The sequence below is a fragment of the Poecile atricapillus genome, chromosome 12 (genome assembly GCF_030490865.1).
Source record: "Poecile atricapillus isolate bPoeAtr1 chromosome 12, bPoeAtr1.hap1, whole genome shotgun sequence".
NCBI classification, from domain to species: Eukaryota; Metazoa; Chordata; class Aves; order Passeriformes; family Paridae; genus Poecile; species Poecile atricapillus.
This window is the reverse complement of record NC_081260.1, coordinates 3,700,799-3,723,463: the sequence shown is the minus strand read 5'-3', so window position 1 is coordinate 3,723,463 and position 22,665 is coordinate 3,700,799. Positions and strand designations below refer to the sequence as shown.

The 22,665-nt window shown below is 52.2% G+C and overlaps 1 protein-coding gene across 1 annotated transcript in view; it reads left to right on the top strand.

Moving 5' to 3' along the window:
• LOC131583584 (gamma-aminobutyric acid receptor subunit beta-4) overlaps positions 1-22,665 on the top strand; it is a 70,831-nt gene that overhangs the window by 574 nt on the left and 47,592 nt on the right. The window contains exon 2 of the mRNA XM_058847871.1: positions 3,772-3,860. Within this exon, the coding sequence (XP_058703854.1) occupies positions 3,772-3,860 (89 nt within the window). The remainder of the gene's footprint in view (positions 1-3,771; positions 3,861-22,665) is intronic.

The window sequence follows — 22,665 nt, the reverse complement described above, 5'->3', positions numbered from 1 at the left end:
CCAGAGAAGGGGTTTGCTGTGGAACATGGTGCCCGCAGGAGCCCCGGAGCTGCGCTACGCACCCGGCACAGGCTGCCTCGGCCGTGCCTGAGCCTGCACACGCAGCCACCCTGGCACCGAGCGAGCCTCGCCGTGCCACAGCCGCGGCTCTGCGGAGCTCCGGGGGCGATGCCCACGGCCGTGCCTCCGAGCAGATTTACGGCACGCAACACCCTCCTCTGTGGGTGCCATCCATCCGGATCCGTCCCTGCGTGTGCGCAGCCATCCGTGCCCGCCCGGGTGTCGCTCCTCACCTCCGGAGCTTCACCTGCCCGGCCTGCCACCGGCCGAGCATCCCCCGCCCGCTCCGGCTGCGGCGCTCCGGAGCTGCGGGCGCCCATCCAGCCTGGCCAAGGTGTGCTGAGCACACACCTGTTTGCTCGCTCCGGAGCTGCTTTCACACCCGGGAGTAGAGCTGCCTGCTGCTGCTGCCCTCCCTCCCTCCCTCCCTCCCTCCGCACACCTGCGGGCAGGTGCGGCTGTCCCTGCGCGCTGCCGGGGGGAGCTGTGGCATCTCCCTGCCAGCCGTGCACAGGGAGCAGCGCGTTCCCGACACACACAGGCAGGTCCTGCCAGGGCTGAGGGTGCCCAGGTTTGTGTTATAAACACACACAGGCAGGTCCTGCCAGGGCTGAGGGTGCCCAGGTTTGTGTTATAAACACACACAGGAAGGTCCTGGCAGGGCTGAGGGTGCCCAGGTTTGTGTTGCCAGCGTTATAAGCAGGCACAGGAAGGTCCTGGCAGGGCTGAGGGTGCCCAGGTTTGTGTTGCCAGCGTTATAAACACGCAGGGGCGCAGGCGCGCGCCCACCTTGCCCACACCATTCATGCGTGGTCCCGCTGTGTGGGGACACACGCAGGCGGCAGCTCGGGAGGCACTGTCCAAGCAAACGTGTGACATTCAAAGCCCGCAGCAGCCCCCTTTGCTCTGACGTGTGTCCTGGCATGTGCGTTTGCATGTCCAGCGCTGTTTTCACCCACGGTCTGCGTGTGTATCTGTGCACAGCTCGGAGACAAAACACTCTCCATGTGCACAAGCCTCCAGCTACTCCTACACACCCCAGCCAGCAGCACGGGGTGCTGGTATGGAGATGTTTGGCTGCAAGTGTACGTGGATATGCAAAGCACATGCCCGCTGACACAGAATCAGGGGCACAGCGCTCCGGAATTCAGATCACAGGCTGGCTGTATGTGCTCCCCGAGCGGATGCAGACCCACATTTGCCAGGAATAGCACTGGCATGCAGCTGCTCGCCCACAGCTGGGCAAATGCACCTCCTCAGTGGGAGGGATGTGGCTTTTTGGATCAGAGGGAGCACTGGGAGGCAAAAGACCTTGTCCTTAATCATGATGGTTTATTCCCTCACTAGGCCAACTTGTAGCTGTGAGGAGGAAAGAGTCCCCATGGCCTTCTTCCCACTCTGCTCCTTTCTGCAGGGCCTCTGACACATTGTTTACTGTCTCTACCTCAATTTCCCTGCTTATATTAATGAGGTAAACACTGATTCCTGACTTTATGCACTGTAGGAATCCAAACAGAGGTGTCTAAACCCCTTGAGAAATGCACAGTGTCCATATTATGAATATGGAAATCTGTGTACCTAGGAATGGCTGTCTAGAGATGAACAAATGCTGGTGCACACTCTGAATCCTCAGTGACAGGACTGTGCTTTGCATGCTGCAAAACCTCACACACCTGCAGAGAAATCCACAGATGCAGGTGGACCTTGCAAGCCTGGACACAGTGTTGCCAAGGTGTCCACCTGCATACACTTCTCTGGCCTTTTCACAGTGATTAAAGCCGTGCAAGGAGGAGCTGAACCCCTCCTAGGAGCACGCTCAGGAGTGCAGCTCAGACCCCCTCCCCTGCCAGCACAAGGGCTCCTTGGTTGTCCATGCACCAGAGCTGGGTGCTGTCTCACATTTGCACATCCTTGTCCTGCTGAGAAATTCCTGCACATCCAGAGCCCTGAGAGCTGCCCAGGCTCCCAGGTGGTCCTACGTGCTTCCACCCACAGCCCTAGGGAGAGTCTGGGCACCAGGGAACCCAGCCTCAGGAACCCACAAATGCCTGCTTCTGTGCTCCTCACAAATCGTGTCCACAGCCCAGCACCTCATCTCACGCCAAGGTCTGCACCCACTGTCACCTCCAGCCACCTCCAGCCACCTCCAGTCACCTCCAGCCACCTCCAGCCACCTCCAGTCACCTCCAGCCACCTCCAGCCACCTCCAGCCACCTCCAGTCACCTCCAGCCACCTCCAGCCACCTCCAGCCACCTCCAGTCACCTCCAGCCACCTCCAGCCACCTCCAGCCACCTCCAGTCACCTCCAGCCACCTCCAGCCCTGGCTGGGATGCTCTCACACGCAGGCACACACACCGGTGCACGTTTTGGAGCTGCACCCCCTGCTCTCCTGTGTCTGTGCACAGGCAGGGAGTCCCTACACCCTCGGTGCAGCCCGGAGAGCACGCCTGTCTGTGTGTCTGTGTGTCTGTGTGTCTGTGTGTGTGTGCAGACACACGGACATGCCCCGGTGTCCAGCCAGGCACGGGGCTGGCAGGCAGAGGCAGTGCCGTGGTGCAGCTTTCCAGGTTGACTGGGATGGATGTGGGAGGCGGTGTTGACAGGGAGACATGCTGTTGTGGTGGGTGACAGCAAAGAGCAGCAGTTGTCACCGGCAGGGTCTCTATTCTCATGCAAAGCAGGGGACGAGGGAGGCACCGAGGCTGGGTATTCAGGCACTAAACCTGATATACCCCGCAGCACTGAATAGGTCCAGTATTTTTAGCATCCCCTGCTTTCTGGTTTCCCACCTTCAGTTTTGGTTTGGCCCTTGGGCTGATTTTAGAAGGAAATCCCTTCTTGCTGGAGCGGCTGGATTGGTGTTGGGGAGGACATCTGCCCTCTCTGTGCACAGGTTAAAGGGCTGGGAGGAAAAGGATTGCTGCTCTGGCACACAGAGGGGAAGATGGACTCTCCTTCCCTGTCTCTGCCTCTTGATCTGCGCTGCTAAGGACTCACAGTGATGCTGAGTGACAGAAACTGAATTTTTACATGGCAAAGATCAGCCCTACATTGAGGCTGTAGGAGAAAAAGGAGCTTTGTTTTCTCATTTGCTTCAATAATCCAGAGAAACCCCAGGGTGCAGTGAGAAGCAGAGGTTGCACTGGGGTGCCTGTGGGGGCCACTTGTGTAGTGGGGCCCTTGGGACACGCCAAGTTTGTGCTGGGTGATGTAAGACCTGGAGCAAGAGCCCAGCTTGGCTGAGGAAGGGGAGTGAGACCTGCAAGAGAGAGGCTGCAGCTGCCCCATGCACAACCTGGGGGGCAAAAGGACAATTTCTGCCTCTATGTGCACCCCTCTGTGGGCAGGACACAGGGAAGACCCCAAATGTGTGGTCAGGGGCCAGGGTACTCAATGAGATGCTCACACCAGAGGGATACCAAGGAACGGAGCTTGGGGTGCCCTGAAGTCAGGGTGAGCTGCAGGAGAGGAACCAAAACACTGCTGAGACTTCTGAGCACCTCCCAGGGTGGTTTAGGAGCCCTGGTAGGAGCCTCTGTGGGGCTCGTGGGCAGGTGGGGGGCTGAGAGCTGGGCCAAGGACAGAAAACACGAGCAGAGAGGCTCTGCCCATGGCTGAGGTGTTCTGGGGTGTGAAGGATGCTGAGGTACCTGGCCAGGACCCCTGGTGTCACACAGGATGATGAGAACTCTCTTCTTTTGTCTTTCAGCCCCTCCACTGGAAATATTTCTGTGGTGAAAGAGATTGTGGACAAACTGCTGAAGGGCTATGACGTCCGCCTCAGGCCTGACTTTGGAGGTACGGTGAGGGCCGGCCGCGGGCAGGCATGTCTGTGTCTGTGCTGGCCCCTTGGCAGGCAGAGCTCCCTCAGACACCTCCAATCCCAGCCCTCACACCCTCATGACCTTCTCCCTCACATTTCTTTCACCCCTCCTGCTTTTCCTTCTCCTCTCGCCGGCTCCTCTCCTTGCACCATCACCATCTCTGCAGACAGCTGCCTTGTCCATGCTGCGGCGTTTCTGGGGATATTTTGCCACAACAGAGACACACGGCTTTTCCTCTGCTCCAAGCTTTCCTCCATCACAGACAACAAGTCATGCCTCCTCCATTTCTGCTCCCAGTGCCAGATATTTTGGCTCTTTTCCCTGCAGAGGGTCGAGGTGATTGCTGGCGGGGCTGTTGGTTGGCCTGCAAAGCTGCTCCCTCAGCAACAGTGAGGCATAAAATATTCTCTGGGGAGCTGGTGGCCTGACTGCCATTCAGTAGGAGGTGCAAGGATCTTCAATTCCTCCCTTGGGTCCTGCGAGCAAACAGGAGAATCACAAGGGCCTGGTGGGGATGAAATATGGAAAATCTTTGGGCACAGTTGTGTTCCCAGGTTCATTTCTTGGAGAGGAGCAGGCACTGGAAAAGCACAGGGAGGGGGATCTGAGGATTCTGAACTCAGTCTGCCAAGCTTGGCTGGTTTAAGTCTTTTTCTGGGCAATGCTATTTCCTCCTCTTGAGGAGATGATGCTCAGCCCACAGGACAGCTACACGGCAAGGTGTCCCTCCGCACAGGACTGCTTGCCTGGTGGGAAACAGGTTCATTCCTGTGCTCTCAGGGGGAAGAGAGGCCGGGGACAATTACTTATTGGCTCAAGGGAGCAGTTTTCTCCCAACAGGGCTGATCCATAGTTCCTAGATGTTGGGAGTGGAGGAATATCCTCAGCAATTTCATCAGGTTTTGAAGGCACCCTGCAGTGTATCGCTGTTTCCCATGACCAAACCCATCTCTCCTCTAAACCTCTGGTTTCCCTACACCTCACCCAGCCCTGCCCCAAGCACTGACCACCCCATACCCTTCAGCAGACACTCCCTTCCATCCCCACAAACACCATCCCTCATCTCCTTATGGCGTAACAGGGGCTCTCAGGAGGCAGCACCAAGCGCTGCTGGACCCTGGCCTCAGGGAGGGCTCGGGGAGGAGATGATGCCCATCCCTCTGCAGTGCTCAGGAGCACCTGGGAGGTCACCCAGAGCAGTGGGGAGACACTTTGGATGCAGCATTCTGCAGGCAAACAGGGCTTCCAAATCTTCCCTCACTCCTTTGGACATGGGATATGGCTGGCTTTGATTTAAGGGCTCTGCCCGGCAAACATGAAATGTCCCTATTACCTGGCCAGCCCCGATCACAGAAATTGGTGCAGTCACATTTTATGAGGGGGAGAGCCGTGGAGATGACATAAAACTGGAAGAGAAGCACAGTGCAAAGGCACGGCGGTGGTTGTGACAGTGAGGCAGGAGGTGACGCAGAGCCATGGCGCAGAGGGACCCATGGGCTGGGGGTCCAGCAGCTTTTGTTTTCTGATTCCAGGCCCTCAGGGTGCCCAGGACAGGGGCCCAGCCCTTCCTTCAGTGCAGGGCTCTGCTGACCCTGCCAGATCTGTGCGGTGCTCAGGCTGGGCTCGGCAGGCACTGCGTCCTCCTGGGCTGCAGGATGGATGGGGCTGGAAAACCGTGGCATTTGACTTGATTTTACTCTGAATTCCCAAAGTGCAAGCTGCACTTCTCCTCACTCAAGCAAAGAAATAGAATTATGACCATAACCCCTTCCCTGTAATTGCCTCACTGTTGCCTTTCACCCTTTCTTGTCCTTCCCTTTATTCAAGGTCCTGGGGGAAGCGCCTTGGTGCTCATGAGATGCCCAAACTATCAGCATCCCTGGCTCCTTCCCCCAAGGCCAAGCTTCTCCAGGCAAAATTCCTGCAGCATTTCCAGCTGGGCAGACACAAGAGTCTGGAAGCTGGAGCTTGTTGGTGTTATAAGGCATGGGGAAAGGGGTAGAAGTTTCTGCTGTACCCAGAGTTCAGCAGTTCTCTGGGGTTTTAGATGAAGCCCATTTCTAGGTGAAATCCAGTTGGATCATGCCATGTCTAACCCTGTGTGGCTCCTGATCCATTCACAGTCCCACTGTGGAGAGGGTGAAGCTCTCCCCAGTAAGTGGTGTACAGCTGCCACAGCCATAGGACCCACAGGAACAGCATGAAGTTGTGTCAGGGGAGGCTCAGGTTGGATTTCAGGAGAAAGTTCTTTCCCCAGAGGGTGATTGGAACCTGGAATAGGCTCCCCAGGGAATGGTCATGTCCCCAGGGCTGCCAGAGCTCCAGGAGCATTTGTACACTGCTCTCAGGCACAAGCTGGGGCTGTTGGGGTGTCCTGGACAGGGTCAGGAGTTGGACTGGATGATCCTTGTGGGTCCCTTCCTGCTCTGGATGTTCTGTGGAACAGGCACAGTTTGGGCAAAGCCCTGGGAGCTGTGTGTGTGCAGCCCTTCTGTCTCTCAGTGACGTGTGGGGCTGGACTGAGCTCAATTCCAGTATCCTGAGGGCTGGGCTGTTCTCCAGGACTGCCCTGTGCTCCACCTGGGCTGTCCTGCCACCCCTGCTCTGCCTTCCAGCTGGGCAAAAAGGGTGTAAGCCCCCTCTGCTGTGCTGTCATACTGGGAACACCGTTTAGGGTGAGTTTGGAATGGCCAGGGTGGCACCTTGGAGAGTGGCAGGTCCTGCTGGGAGCCCTGTACCCTGAAGGCAGGTCCTGGAGCTGTCTCAGAGCTGGCCAGGGGGTCTGGCTGGACAGGCAGCTGCCTGCCCAAGTGGATGGGACTGGAGCAAAGCAGCTGCCACTCAGCTGCCCATTAACCAGGGTGAGCTGTGCCTCTAAAGCCAGAGCCTTCAGCTCTACTTGGCTCAAGGATGAGGCTCTGGGGACAGGAAGGTCACAGCAGGCGGTGCTGTGGAGGTGTGGGCACAGCAAGGTCCTTCCCAGACAGATTCCCACAGGAGAAATGCAACCCACAAACACGATGAAGCAGTCTGGCTTCCCTCCCTCCCTTCCCTGCTCTTTCCTGCCTGCTTTCCCCATGCTTCCCTCCTGCAGCAGAGCTGTTTCCTTCTTGCCATCCTACTCCCACATCAGTGGCAGCCACCCTGCAGTGTCCCCACCCTCACAGTGTCCCACCTCCACATCCTGGGGTGCCTCCTCCATCCACTCCTGCCTGTGGAGCAGGAGGAGCTGGGATCCTTTGGATGTTCCCTGTTCCCATGTACCACTTGCCATGGTGAGGCAGTTCTTGCCCTTCACAGTCTAAGAGAGCCCCAAGGCTCTTCCCAGCACCCCAACCCTGCCCAGGATGGGGTGCTTCCACAGCTCCAAATACAACTCACAGCTCTCCAGTCCTCTTTTTTTTAAAAAAAAAAAAAAAGAGAAAGAGAACTCCGCCTAATGCCAAAAGGAGGACAGGCCTGCTGGGGATTGCAGTTCACTTTTTAATTTTGAGATGCCTCGTTAGCTCTGGGCCAAGCTGAGTGGCTGAGAAGCGTCAGGCACTCGCTCTCCTCCCTCTCCCAGCCCCTTGGAAAGCCATTAGGCCGATGAGCAGGCCGGCTCTCAGGGGTGGTGCCATGGCAATGAGGGCCGTGAGCTCACCTGGGGAGCTCGGCTGAGGGGGGGAGACAGCAAAAGGGAAAGCTGGAGACGTGAGGAGATGATGGAAAAATCTGGGGGCAGCTCCACGGGGAAGCCACCCCGGTTAGGTGTGAGCAGCCTGAGGGACAGCTCGGTCTCCAGGCCCTGGAGTGTCACAGCACGCTGGAGAGGTGTGGGACAGTGCCAGGGTGGGACGTGAGGGGACCACAGGTACAGGAGAGGGCCTGGGAGTGAGGGGACAGGAGTGGGGTCATGGCAAACAAGTCTAAAGGGTCTGGGCAGGGTTGTGGCCTGGATCTGGAGCAGCCCTCAGGAGGGATGTGCAGGGAGGAGCAAGATGGAGCCAGGCCTCAGAGAGAGAGATCTGTGTCCTGGTACTGCAAGACCAGCGAGAATGCAGAGAGAGGGTTTTGCTCTTTGGGACAGCACAATGTTCTCACAGGAACATCAAATCACAGGTGGGTGCCATCCAGCTGGCCCTGAGGGCTGGGGACAGTCTGGGGGGTGATTTGTACAGCACATTAATTACACCACGAGGCAAACAGGATGTCCATGGGTTAGGAGCTGGTGAGCAGGGAGAGCTGCAGATAAGGTCTGGGAATCAGAGCCGTGGGGAGGGAGCTTTCAGAGCAGCACCCTGGCTCTGGTAAGTGCTCTTAGGCACTCACTTTCAGAAGCATTAGCTCCATAGGAGAAAAAAAAAATAAAAATAAAAGAAAAAGGGAAAAGAAAGCAAACTAAGATCATATTGCCCCAGGGTAGAGAAGGAGGCAATGAAGGAATGGCAGGAAGATCCCGCTTGAGCTCAGTGACTCAGCTGCTCTCTGTTGGTGCAATGTTTCCAGCCCAAAACTTTGCAAGAGTTCCAAGCAGATGGCTCTTTATGGTTTTCCAGCATCATTTGCAGGTCTTGGTAGCCAAAAGCAAGGTGAGGGCAAACTCTGCTCCTTGCTGCCAGCCCTCCTGGAGTGCAGGGTTCCTGGTGTTTCTCTTGGGGGCTATGCACGGGTCTGGAAATGCCTGGTGAAAACAGAATGACCGTGAAGCCCTTGGGACCACACAGTAAATCCTGGGTTTTCATGTCTGTGGATCCAGCAGCTTTCCCTGCCCCATTTTGAAGTCGAACTTCCCTAAGGAAAATTAGCACTTAAGGAGTCTTGGGTTGAAATGAGCCTGTGTCCTGCTCCTTGTCTGCTTTGTGTCATGGATGAGGCTTCCCAGCTCTCATCACCCTCTTTTGGGATATCCAAACCCCTCTTTGCTGCAATAGCTTGGCCTTCCTCCTTCCTGTCCCCTGCCCCTCCTGCTCTCAGAGTCTCTCTGCTCCATCACACCTCCACCCTCCTGGGCACCCAGCCCTGCTCCCATGTCCTGTTTATTCCCCAGCATTCCTTCTTCAGCGGCCACTCCAAATTCAGTGGAGCTGGGGGTGAAATCCTCAGCCTTTCCCTGTGTAACAGCATCACTCTGAAAGCCAGAATTGTAAAAATAAATGATTGCTGATGCATAAAGTGTTGCAGTGAAGCATCGTCAGTGGTTCAGGGCTCCAACACCGAGCGGCTGCACCGGCTGCCACAGAAGCAGCAGGGCAAGGGGGGCTTGTGTTATTTCCCTGGCCCACCAGCCCCGTGTGCCTGGGAAACAGCAGCTCTTAGTGGTCCTGTGCTGGAAGGAATGGGAATTTGGTTTCTTCCATGGTCAAGGCTGTTGGTACTGTTAAAGCCTTCCCAAAAACGTCCCTGTTTTCCACTGCATGGTGGTGTTTTTTTCCAGGCCAGCTTGCTTTGGATTTTTGAAGGGGGGGGGGGGGGGTGGTGAAATTTTAGGAAAAAATGATTCAGAAATTTCTGCAAGTGAGCCAAATCGTGTACGTGCTGGGGTTTGTTTTTTTCCCTGTCCTAAAATGCTGGGGGGTGAAACGGCAGCACCCACTGCAGGGCTGGCCCCTGTGCATGTGGAGCAGGAGGGTCCCCAGGGTCACCAGAGACCTGGCTGGCACAAGGGCTGTGTCCCCACTGCCTCTGCTGCCAGGGCAGCATCTCAGAGCAGTGATGCTGCTGCAGGAGGACCAGGCTGTGGGGCTGGAACAGGGCAGTGGGTGCTGCTCTTTGGGCTGCCGTTCTGGGGGGCCACAGGAACTGCTCACTTGTCCTTCTAGGTTTTAGTTCTCAGCTTTCCCCTCCTCTTCTGTGACAAAAAATGTTTAAACCTCAGAGCAGCCAGGTTCAATTTTCCTTCTTTTTTTTTTTTTTATTTTTTTCTGAGATGCCTTGAGCCAGCCCTTTTGGGGCAGGGAATTGAGATTTAGCAGGAAACCTTGTGTCCCACCAGGGACAACTCCTTCCGTGCCTGCAGGAGGGCTTGTCAAGAGTTGGGCAGGGGTGAACCTGAAATGCTGCTCTTCACAGAGCCTGACTCCACCAGGAAATGCCAGCCTTCTGTCCCCACACCGTGGCTGGGCAGAAGAGCAGCTCTGGGTTGGAAAGCACAGGGCTAATTGTGGATCTGGAGAAGGGAGTTCATTGAGGAAGGAGAGACAGAAGCAGTCTGGAAAGTCTGTAAACCCCAGTGTCACTCAAGGCCAAAGGAAAGGTGGATACCTACTAGGGCAGCAGTCCCACTTTCCTTCCTGAATAAAGAGCATTAAGAAAAGGCCATTCTTGGTCAGTAAAACTGGCTGCAGCTGTGCAGCCCTCGCTTCCTCCCCAGTTTATGTGACTTCTGGCTCCAGACCATGGGTCACATCCTCTCTAGGGCTAATCCAGAAGGAAGATGACAACCTCCTGCTGTTGTGTCTTACTTCATTAACTGAAGTGGCAGGAAATGAAAGGATCCCGTCCTTCTTGGGACATATGTGGATGTTAACACATTGCCACATGATGGAATTTCTATTTTTTTCACTTTGCTCTTTTTATACGAAATACATGCTGCGAAAAGGACTCGGAGGCTGCAAAGTCAGATGCACAAGACTTCAGAAAAAGCCAAGAGTTGGGGTTTCTCCAGGGATCTGTATTTTGTTCCCTTGTGAGGGTGCACCAGAGGCAAGGTCCAGGAGTTGCTTCCTCCTGAACAGCCCTACAGAGCACACCAAGCTGCCATTTACATGTGGAGCTGATTTTTCTCGTTCCCCTCACTCCAGAGGGGGCAGGCTGGGGACATGGCAGTGGGGACAACTGAGGTGGCCACAGCAGCTGACTGGGGTGGGTTGAGGTGATTGTCTGGTGCAAAGCCTGGGACTGAGCACCCAAAGTCCATCTTGGACTTGTGCTTTGCTGGCTGCTCTGTGCTCAGAGCTGCTCTCCACACAGCATCAGCTGTTTTTATGACTGCTGTCAAGCACACCGGTACAGCGGGAGTGTGTTCACACCTCTCCCCCGAGAAGCCAAAGGTATCCCCTGCTGAGGGGTGCCCAGTGAAGATGGGATTTTCCAGGATGCTCAGCAGCACTGGAGCCAGCCACTGCCTGTTTGGAGCACAGCTCCGATTGATTTCAGCCACAGCTGTGAGCGCTCAGCCCCAGCGCCCCAAGAGAGAGACACGCAGAGTTCACCGAAATCCATGAGCTCGGGCGGCTCGAGTAGGACAGAGCACGCAGGAACTTGTGACACCCCCAGTCCTGAAAAACACGGCTCAGCCACAAAAACATCTTCCCTTTCCTGTGGGCTTCCCCCTCACTCACTGCAGGGCGGGCAGGGACCCCACTGTCAGCGCTGCCCTCCTGCAAATCCATCCTCTATCAATCAAGGAAAAGCAAGGATGCTGTGGGCAGGTTAATTAAGAACTGGGTCCATAACACCCATTCAGCAGTGGGCATCCTTCCACCTAACCTCCATCCGTTTTGCTTTCCTCCTGATTTTGTTCTTGAGGGCAATATTTTAGGATATTAGACCAGTCCCTTCCTCTGGTGTGACAGAGCTTGTGAACCTCTTGCTGCACACTGAACACCCTTGTGCATTCATGTGTGGCCGCACTTATTATCCTCCTTTTGAGACAGGAATCTCTGGCACAGAGCAGTGGAGGCAGTTTTGGGAGAAGACATCAATGGAGATGAGTTCCCCTGAATCTCAGCCCAGCACTGACCCTGGGTGTGTGAGCAAGTTGTGTGCCTTTTTCAGCATTTGGTGCCCAGTGGGGAACATAAAGTTTTGCTGTCATCCATTCCAGTGGACTTCCACTGGAACTGGAGATGTTGATCCTCATGCCCATAATGCCATTACGTGGGATAAATTAATCTGGTTGCCCTTCTCTTTCCTTTTCTCCCTTGGCTGCTTCAGTCTCTTTTATAACCAAGATGTCATCAGCATTTTAACTAAGCTTTTATTCCAGGAATTTTGCCTGCACCGTTAGTCACAGATTTTTTACATCAAGATGCAATGCGTTCGAGTTGCCCATTAGCAGAATAATTCCAATACTTGTTAATTAATTAACTGACTAAAAGCAGATTGATGTTTGTAGCCAGTCTGGGGGATGTTTGCCACATCACCTGGACCCATGTTCCTCCTTGACAAACATCTGCGTAACACTCACCATTTCTGAGATTATTCCTGCCAGTAAACTTGCCTTCGAGGGGCTGCCACTGAAAGCAAAATGTGAAAGGAGTGTAAAATCCATTAGTAGAAGTCCTTTTGATTACTCAAAATATATTCCCACCAGCCTGGAGCTGTTCATCAGAGCAGCTTTACATACCTGCATTGTTCATCCCCTAAAACTCCCAGTATCCCAGTTAGGCAGAGAAATATTTTTAATCCACACAACACGAAATTGAAAAGCCAAGGAATGTGCTGTAGTTTTAGGGCCTTGTGAAAGAGACTCTGTGTGTGCATGTCACTTTTCTCACCTATGTCTGGTTCAAAGAAATAGAGTTGGAGCCTGATACAGTGTCAGACTGGCTGGATGTGAGAAGGTTTTTTAGTGGTGCTGACAGTGTTTGGTCTGTAAAACCCATTCTTGCAGAGAGCCCTTGCTGGAGGTTTTTATATCTTGATATTTAATGTGAAATATCATGCACTTGCTAAAGCATGACCGGAAACATGGACAAGCCAAAAGATGTGTTTAATGGAGGCACAAGGTCTTTCAGAGGAATTCACGTCCCATGTGTGAGAAAGGGCAAAGTTGAGCCTAGTGGCACAGACTGGTCAGTTAAACAGCTTTTCTGGAGACCCAGGGGTCGATCCTGTTCCCATTAAATGGATGGAGGCAGAGCTCTTCTCTCTTCCCTGGGATGTGGAAGCTCCACTGTTTGCTTTGAGCAGAGCAGGAATTTCAGGCTGGGTTGGGAAGCACTGATCACTCCGTTCCTACAGGCTGTTTTTCTGGTTGTGGCATTTATCCCTGATTCTGTGTCACAGCTAAAAACTCCATTTTTCCCCTCTGATCTTTCCCCCCTCCCCTTCCTGTTTCTCCTGTTCTTTGCAGTTGGGCAGGAATAGTCCTGTTAAATAATTGTGCTTGTGACAGGGGTGAGCCTCAGCCCAACCCACTGTGTCCAGAATTCCCCTCCCTAGACCTCAGGACCTCTTAATTCAGCCCTGGGATGGCTCCGAGTGCAGTTCTAGTTGGAAGAGAGACTCTGTAAAATTACATCTTGTTGTTCCATATTTATTCTCCCTCAGTGGTTTCCATGTCAAACTTGCTCAGTTTACCAGTCAAAACAAGATATTTCTACCTGCCAGCTCAGCCTGGGCTCTGGAAATCAAGCTGTGCTCTCTCTGCCCTGGACATCATCACTCGCCAAAAAGGATTCTCAGATCAGGGCTGAGCTGGATGTGATGTTGAGTATGCACAAATATCATTTGTTCTCGGGTGGAACTAGGGGCTCTGTGTGATAGATATCAGCAAGGCTCCTGTGCTGTGCAAATATTGACTAACAAATCTTCCCCACCACCTGGGGGAGGATGGGCCACCACTGGGGCCATTTCACACCTCGGAGACACCTAAAAGGGGGGCACTTTTTGGGGGGGTGATGCTGAAAACCCACAGCAGCAGAAGGAATGGCACCAGGAAGCTCTGCTTCCTGCCATTCTCTTTACTTGTGAGAGCAGGCCTAGGCACCTCCTGAGCTCTGGGCCATTGCTTGATCACCAAATTGTGACCTTTCCTTCAGATGTGGAGTCCTGTGGGATCCCCAGAGGGAACAGGCAGGTGGGCTCACTTCCTGCTGCAGAGAAATGTCATGGAATAGCCACAGGAAAACCTCTTACTTCATGGGTATTAACCTCATTCACAAATAGTTCCCCTTCTCATGGATGAAACAGAAGGACTTTCCTCAACACCCCTTCCTAGAAAAACTGAAATTTTGCAAATCTGATCATTGGCAAAAGGTTTAAAAAACTGCTACGTGTGGCAGAAAATATATTTACTATGTATGATCATGTCACAGAGTAGCAAAACCGGGAAGGGTGTCCTGCACTCCTGTCAGCTTCCACTCACGGGTTCCTGTCATGAATCCCCCAGGGGCTGTCAGCAAGAGGGGACACCAGAGCCTTCCCTGTCCCCATGTGGGGCTCTCCTCTGAGCCTGCAGAGCCATCCCAGCCACTGAAAGGCACGGTGGGCTGTTCTCTGTGACACAGCCCAAGAGCAGAGGAAGAAATAGGGTGACTGCCTCATTCCTGGGACACTTTGTCACCCCAGCTGAGCTGGGAGAGCACCAAAGTGCCCCTTCCTCTTCCCCAGCTCTGTGCTGCAGTGCCAGGATGGGTTTCCTGGCCAGCAGAGCTTTCCAAACATCCCCTCAGCTGCCTGGAGTACTTTTTACTCCTCTCTTACACTCAGTGAGGTGTTTTGCTGCTCCCTTTGAGGAGCCTGGTGCTGGTGGGACCACAGGTGATGTCTCCAAGTTGGGGGAACCTCGTGCCGGGGGAAAAGCCATGTCCAAGGGCTGCACTGGGCAGTTTCAGTGGCTGGTGCATTAAAATGGGGTGCTTGTGGCAGTGGCAAAGCTCTGGGTGTAAGATCAGAAGCTGTCAGGCCAGGAGAGGAGCTCACCCAGCTCACAGATGTCACCTGGAGAAGGTCTGCAGGAGAGCCCATTCTCCTGGCCTCTGGAGAAGGATTTCAGCTTGGCACGAAATTTTTGGAAGTGAGGGAGAGGGTAGGCTATGAGCTGAATTCTTCTCCTTATCCTCCTTTCACAGCAAAAATAGAACATTTATCACAAGTTCCCCTACATGTTTTTCTTCCCTATTGCACACTAGCTCCTTGCTAGTATTTGAAGCTCCAGAAAAAAGAAATTGATGAGTACTCAAGTTAATAATGTGTGCTTATTGTGTTGATGAATTGCTGGAGATGAATATATATGTAAAAGCTCTGCAAGATTCACTCATCCATGCATCCTGAGTGAAAGCAATTATTTTGGTGAGCAAATGGGACTTAGTTTTATGTCTTAATAAAGAGGTTCTGGGCTAAAAGGCAACTTTTGTCCCAGATATTATTGCAAATCAAGTCTTACTGAAATAATGGGAACTCCAGCACAGGGGGCAATCTTTCAAAAGTGAACATGTTAGAATCCTTTTTCCTACTAAACTCTTGCAGTTCTTGGTCACCACTGAATTTTGTAAGATCTTCCCTGTCTTCAGACTGTGGAGAAAGAGCAGGAACCCCTGAACAAAGCACATCCAAGAGCCTCAGAAACTGAGGGATAAAAACTTCTCATCCCATAGATGACATTTGGAAAGGGGGAGGCTTGTTTTTATGTGTGTGCTTTGTTTCTCGTGATTCCTAACTGAGATATGAATTTAATGTGAATGTAATGATATTTTCAGGCCTGACTCACTCCATTTTTTTCAGTACTTGCCCTGTAAATTGTCCTGACTGCCCCTGAGCATAAACCTTGGGCACAGTGCAAGTTTAGCATCAGGTCCCAACCTGGCCATCTCGTTCCTTTTGTTCTTTCCCCACGTGCTGGGGATGTCCAACTGGATCCAATCCAGGAGTTACATCCTGTAAAAGCATGAGTCTGTAAACAGTGATGAGGAGGTGTGACTAACTCATATAAAAAAAAATTGAAAACAGGGAGGAAAAAAGAGAAAACACCTTGTTGTTGTCACTTTGATAAAAATGCCAAGCCCAGGTATTTACTTGTTGTTACAAACACTTCTAAGAGAGAGAAACAAATTTGATGTGAACAGAGGAGCTTGTATTAACCCATTTAAATTAATTTGGCTCAGCTCATTTTCAGTTGAGGGGATTAGATGGCTCAGCATTTGGTAAAGTGAGAGTGTTTTCCCAGCCAGGTCACTTCCTATGGTCCAGGCCAGGTCTGCAGCTGCTTTGGGGGAGGATATTTCCAGTGGACACAAGAGAGAGGCTCCTCCATGGAGAAAAACATTTATTGCTCAGGTGTCAGGAAAGCCCCAGCACTGAAAAGCTGGGTCAGCACCTCTGTGCCCTGAGTGGGCAGGTGAGAAGTGAGACATTCCAATGGGCAGCTCGGGAGAAACTTCCACAGCTGCCAGGAAGGGAAAACTGCTAAATGACCTGACCTGGGGGCTGTGCTGGCAACCCCACCTGAGGGGCCTGTGGGGGGAGGGAGAGGCTGGATCCTGTGGGATGGGATAGCATGGGATGGGTGTCCCACTTATAGCAGCACCACCCCTGCCACTGGGGGTGGTTTGGCTGTGAAGAGGAGGCTGGTGCTGTGGTTTTCCAGGTATTTTGCTGCACTCCTACCTCCTGGTTCTGTGAGGAGTGTTATAGTGCTGGGGGAGGAATCCCAGCGCTTGGGATTCAGACCTAAACCTGCTTAAGAACCTGTGTGTCTCTGTGGACCTTGTAGCACCAGGGATGGTATGGAAATTGGATGTTTGGCATTGTAAAGAGTGTTTTTGAGGCTGTGCTGAGTTCTGGGGGTTGGTCTGCTCAGAGACTGACCTGGAGAGCTGGAGGTGGGGCAGCTGCCTGTGGTGAGTGTGTTCTGGTACATGATTAAATACCCTGCTTTGCACCCAGGGGTTCAATTCCGTGTCTGTGTTCAATCCTTTCTGAAGAGCTGCTCCCTTCAAAAGCAGAGTAACAGGTGCTGGGCTGGGAAAGGAGGAGCAGGAGGGTGCCAAAGGCTTCTGAGCCTGCCCCAGCTGGAGGAGCAGAGGCTCTGGCAGTGCCCTGGCTGGCTCTAGAAGATGGGGCAAACACAAGCTCTGAGGGACTGAATAAAAGCAAAAGGACTGGACTATTCATGTGTCCACCAGAGCTTCCCAGGCAGGCAGGGCTGTGCCCCAGGGCTGCTCTGGCAGGGCTCTGGAGAGATGCAGTTGCCTGCCAGGATCCTGACAGAGGTAGGAGGGAAGTCTTCTCAGGTGGAGCGATGTGGGGGTGGCTGCTGAGCGTGGGTACAAAGCTTCACGCTGCTGCTGGGGAGGAGAAGCCTGGCTTGCGTTGCTTTGCTGTCACTCTACGACAGGCACTTGCTTGGCAAGCCCCACTGGCCTCCTGCTACTACTGTTGGTGGAGGAGAGCTGGAGGGGTCTGGGATGCTCAGTGTCTCTGCTTTCCTGGGATTTGCTCAGTGTAAACACAGGGAAAGGTAGTGTTTCATAGTGCCAGCCCTGCAGAGAGGGATCCAGCACGGGAACACCCTGCACACTGCAAAACCTTGGAGCTGGTCCGTGTGAGTGCCCTGGGGGACACAGGGAGGGCAGGTGACCCATCCTCCAGGGGGCTGGAGCACTGCCTTCTTCTCCCAAGGGTCAGCTCTGGATCCACCTTCTGCAGTGTCCCTGTTCTAGCAAAGAATCCAGTGGCAGTGACAGCCCTGCCAGGCAAGCTGGGCACTTTAAGGGATGGATGGGAGCTGGTGCTCAGTCCCCTTGGGAAAGGTGCTCTTAAAGAGTTGATTGCTTGGACCCACTGGTCAATGCCAGGTTGATGATTCAGTTCTGGTGAGGTGATGCCATTGTCTCTCTAAATTAAAGCTTGACAAACCCCAGAACTTATTTTCCTCTTGCATTGCTGTGACCTTTCTACATGTGCATCACCTGGGCAGGAGATTCACAAGCAGAAGCTGTTGGAAGACTCTTTTCATCACTGAGGATGAAGCAGCTTTAAAAATCTATCTCCTGAATGTTGACCTAGGCCTTTTCCAAGAAGAGATGATGTTTTGAGTAGTCAGTAACTTTTTCTTTTTTTTTTTTTTTTTAATGCTGAGAGTCCTGTGTGTGTGTGTACAGGTGCTCTGCTAGACTGGGCTCAGTCCAGATGCTGTCAGGTTTGGTGTCTACTCTTTTGTTCCATTTTTAAGCCTGTACACTTTAGACCTTGTTTTTATTCAGCTTGGGTAGCTGTCTACCAACATCTTCTAAAATCAACCTTGATTTAGCTTCCTCTGTAATTCTTCAATCCCTCTGGGACAACCTTTACACTGTTTTTGCAGCCAGCTGATTGTTCTCTCTCACTCCCAAATTTCCATGGGATATTTGCAATATCCCACACTAATACCTACTAATCCATTAAAAATACCCATGAGATAGATTAGGTAATCCACTGTGCCTCACAGACTGTGCTCTTTAACTCTCTGCCTCCCCTGGAACAGTCACAGAACGGGTGCTACATCTGCCCTGGGAAAGCACTGTTCCTCCAGAAGGATCCCTCAGCACTGGCTCAGGAGCAGGCACAATTTGCTCAAGAAAATGTTCTGTGACTGTTCAGATCCGTAGGGAGGCTTCATGTGACGGCAGGCTGGGACTGGGGCTGCTGTTATCCAGGTTAACCTGTGTGTTTGCAAAGAGCATCTCAGGGAGCAGAGCTGGCAGTAACAGAGGTCAGCTCTGCCTGCTCTGCAAGGGCTGTGGCTCCTGGTTCCTCACTGAACAGAAGCCTCATTGCTTGATGTTCCAGAAATCTGCTCAAGAGCTGTGCTGTGCTTATACCCTCCCTTAGATGTTCCATTCCACCTTTGTGCTGTCCTTGATATCCCCATCCTGGTGAGAGCTTTGTCCAACTTGCCATTTTCCTTGGGAAGTGCCCAGTATTTCCCTTTCGTAAATAAATATTTCAGGTTCAGTTGTCTGACTGGGTGAGGTGACAATGCCAGGAGAGAAGAATGGCACAGACTGGAAATCCTCATTATCCTCCTTGCACAGGGTGATGCTGTGTCTGGTGTGCTGTAGATGGATGGAAACCATACCAGAGTTAGGCAAAATCTCATTCTGTGCTTGGGCTCTGTGGTATAAAAAGGGCCAAGCCCTCCCTAAAGGAGAATGGGAAAATGTAAGAAACCTGTCATACCCAAGAAAATGTTTTCTGCCAGACCTACTCGGAGAGCAGCTGCAATCTCCATGGGAACCAGTGGTGGTAGATATCCTTCCTGCCCCTGCAGAGCCATGAATCCATGGGGAAAGAGCAGGCATTGACATCCCCAGACACTCTGGAGCCCAGGGCTCTGTCTTTTAGCTCCAAAATCCCACTGAGAAATCCTCAGCAGTGACAAGACCCCCATAAAAACTATTCCTCCCCTTGCTGACTTGCCCTGAGACCATCTCTCCTAGTAATGTGTAACAGTGCCCCAAAGTGTAAAGCCACAGAGGGATTTTCCCTTTTAAACCCAAGGGATTCCATGGGGTCACCTGCTGGGAGTAGACGGAGAGCTTCAATATCAGCCTCTGAATGTGTCTGATGCTTCTGGCTGTGGTGCTAAGCCTGGCAAAAGAAATGCACAGCATTGGCTGTGGGTGGGGGAGAGACCATGGAAATAAGAGTGGGGAAAAAAAAAACCAAGCAGAAAGAAGGACTGGAAAGTGTTAAATGCATGTTTAAACCTAGATTTTATTGGAAAAGTTTGAGTAGGTTCTTAAGGGACCCTGCTGAACTCGGTGCTTCTAGATGTCACTGCAAATCAGAGATGCTGGATGAAAGTGGTTCCCAGAACATTTCTGCTTTCATGATACATGGTCAACTTTTCTTGTTCCTCAAGCAACGTTGAAACTAAACTGAGTTTGTGCTTGATGCTGTGCATAAGCTAAAATAAAAGGAAAGAAACAGGAAAATCAGTGTTGGGAAATTTCATTGTGATTTGGCTTGTGTAGCCTGCTGGGCTGGCATCTTTTAGATGTTCTCTCACTGCTGTAGCAGAGCCTTGGTCCTGAGATCTGTAAGCACAGCTATGATGCAGACAGCAATTTGTGAACTCCTCTTGCAATCTTCCTGTGTGCTGAAAACCCAGAAGCATTTCCATTCTGCCTGCACTGGAGTGTAGTAAATTTGAGTGTCCTGACAACAGGCTGGCCTCTGAGTTATCTTTGGGGTGGTTTCAAAAAAACTACAGCACAGGACTAATTAGTCCATCAGCCGAAAAATGATTCAAGGCTATCTGTTTTGGGAGGGCCAGAGGGAGATTTATGAACAGGATGAATGTTTTCACCCTGGCAGCAGCTGCTCAGCCAGTGACAAGCCTGGTGCTGGATGTGCCGCCTTCTGCACCTCCAATTACCTGGGAGCTCTTGGCTCCCAACTAACCACGGCTGTCAGGCCTTGTGTAACCAGCTCGTGGCCGCACGTAGCCGTGACGTGGGCCCTGGCTCTGAGCTGTAAACACCAAGCCAGGCTGCCCCGAGGTTCGGTGCTGGGAACAAAGCAGACGCAGTGGTCTGGGTGAGCTGTTTTCTGCAGGAGGAATGAGTGGATGCTGAACGCTCCTGCCTTGTTCAGGAGTGAAGGGAAAAGTCCTGGCAGTGGAATGATGGGCTGTGTGCTGGTGGTGCCTGTGGTGAGACTGAGGTTGCCCCAAGTGCTGGCCCTGTTGGGTTGGGGGTCACTGAAAATGCAAGCGAGGCACTGCGGTGCCATGGTCCTTGATCAGCAAACCTGGCCCCCTGCCTGCCTGTACCACCCTGTCTGTGCAGAAACTCTTCCACCAGACAGTGCAGGGCAACCTTGGCTCTGTTGGGGCTGCACTTCAGCTTCTGGAGGGTTTGGAGTGAGGAGCAGGGTTTTGCATGGATGGAATCTCATGCCTATGGGTATTTACCATTGCAGGGTAAGGCACAGACCTGTTCTATATGTAGGTTTGGTAACTGAAGCCTCTAATTTTCTCTGCTTGGCTTTGTTTACTCAGCAGAAGACCTAAAAGCAGCTTTCCTGCTGCTGCAGGCATCTCGGAGACTGGTGATGCCACAGGCAGGGTGCAAGCAGGGAATGCTGAGGCTCATGCACAGAGCTGTCTTGAATAATTTCTCCTCCTGTCCAGAGGAGACAGGGCTGTGCTCTCTCCTGCTGCACATGTGATGCACTGGAAAGGCCAGAGCTCAGCTGCCCCTTTGCCATCCCTAACCTCCTACACAGAGTGAGCAGCTCCCAGGATGGGTGGCAGCGGGTTTGGAGATGTTTCTGTGGTTTTAGGAGGATTCTGTACAGGGGAGGTTGCTTTTTCTTTTGTCTGTGTGAGCGTGTCGTTGCTTCAGTGGCTGGTTTGTGGATACCAGGCTTTAAAATAGAGATGTAGGCAAATTGGCAAAAGGCCAGAGGAGAGCAGCACTAATTGTCAGAGCTTTAGAAAACATGACCTCTGAGGAGAGGTTGAAGAAATCAGGTGCATTTAATCTAGACAAGGCAGTATGGGTGGGGGAGGGAGGGGGATGCCATGGTTTCTCAGAACATAAAAGCTGTTGTTAAGGAAGGATGATTGATTTATTCTTTCACTGTAGTGGAGCGGGGGGAATGATGAGACCAAACTACATTTAAACTGCAGAGAAGGTTTGGTTTGGATATCTAGGAAAAGCTGTCAGCACAGTGAAATGCGGGAAGGTGTTGATCAGGGAAGCTGTGAGATTTCTGACACCCTGTTAATGCCTTTGTTCCTGTAGTCCAGACTAAAGGGTAATTTTCAGGCTGATCCTTGTCCCTCGGCAACTGCAAACCTTGGCTCTGCCAGCAGTGCCAAATCCACGTGGTCAGGAATGCAGGAACCTTGAAGAGCTGGCTCTAGTTCATAAAAATGATGTGGCTTCAGTGGACCATAAATCGAGCTCTGTTCACCTGCCCACTGGTCTGGAGTCTTTTTGGCTGTGTCTGTGTTGCAGCTGGAGATCTGAAGGCAGAAGAGCCCAGACTTGATCTAGTGTTAACTTCCCTGGGTAGGAGTGGAGAGGGGACAGCTTGGACCTTAGCTCAGGGCAGTTGCCTGAGTAATCACCCCCCTGTTCCACTGAGCTTTGTGCTTTTGTCTTCAGTGAGAGCCAGGCTGAGTTCTGGGAGCCATGTCCCTGTCCAGGCTGCCATCACCTCTGGCTGGAGTGCAGGCACACCCAGCTTTGGAAACACAACCTTTCCTCCCTGCTTGTGCCGAGTTATTTCTGTTAGCAACGTGACTCCAGGTGCTGGGGGTTTATGCATTATAAAATGAAACGTGAAAGTAATAACTGGTTGCTGGGAAAATATTGTAGATTAGCACAATTTGTTCTCTATCTTCGCTGTGTTGATATTTGACAAGTATCACTTGCAGAAAAAGGACAGGTTTTATTGTAACTCTTTTGCCTGCTTCCCTTCCAACTTCCTGAGTGCATTATTCTCAGGCATCAAACTACTTTCAGGCCAAAATGTTGGTGAACTCTCCAGTGGTGGTGAGAAACAGGGATGTGTGAGGGTGCCATTCACTGGTAAAAGTGGCAGAATTTCTCACACTCCCTCACTTGTGATCTTGCCTACAAATCCTTTCCAGGCAGAAGCTTTTTCTTTAAAGGGAGGAAGTCTAGTTCTTTGTACCCACTGGCAAGGCACAGATAAAAGCATGGGCCTCTAAAACCAGGTTTACTTTTGCCCTGTCTTGGATCCACTAATGCAGAGTTCTGTCTCTTCTGGACAAATCTACAGATGATGTTATCCCATATTTGAAATACCCTACTTTTGTATCCCTCTTGCCTGAAGCTATTAACATTGGCAGAATTGATGTCCTTTGTTTATTTTCCTGTACTACTTAAAGTCTGAATGTTGGGCACCAGCTGGCCTGGTTTTCCATTGGGCTGCACTGAGAGTCAGGACATATTTTTGTGTTGGCTGAATCCCTGTCCTGAGCAGACTGGGAGCCAGCCTTCACAACAGGGCTGGAGAAGGTGAAATGGCTTCCCTGGCACCAAGATAAAGCAGGTGCAGTAAAGGCAGGACTTGTATTTCTTTGTTTGTGAGGCAGCCCCACACAGAAAACCACA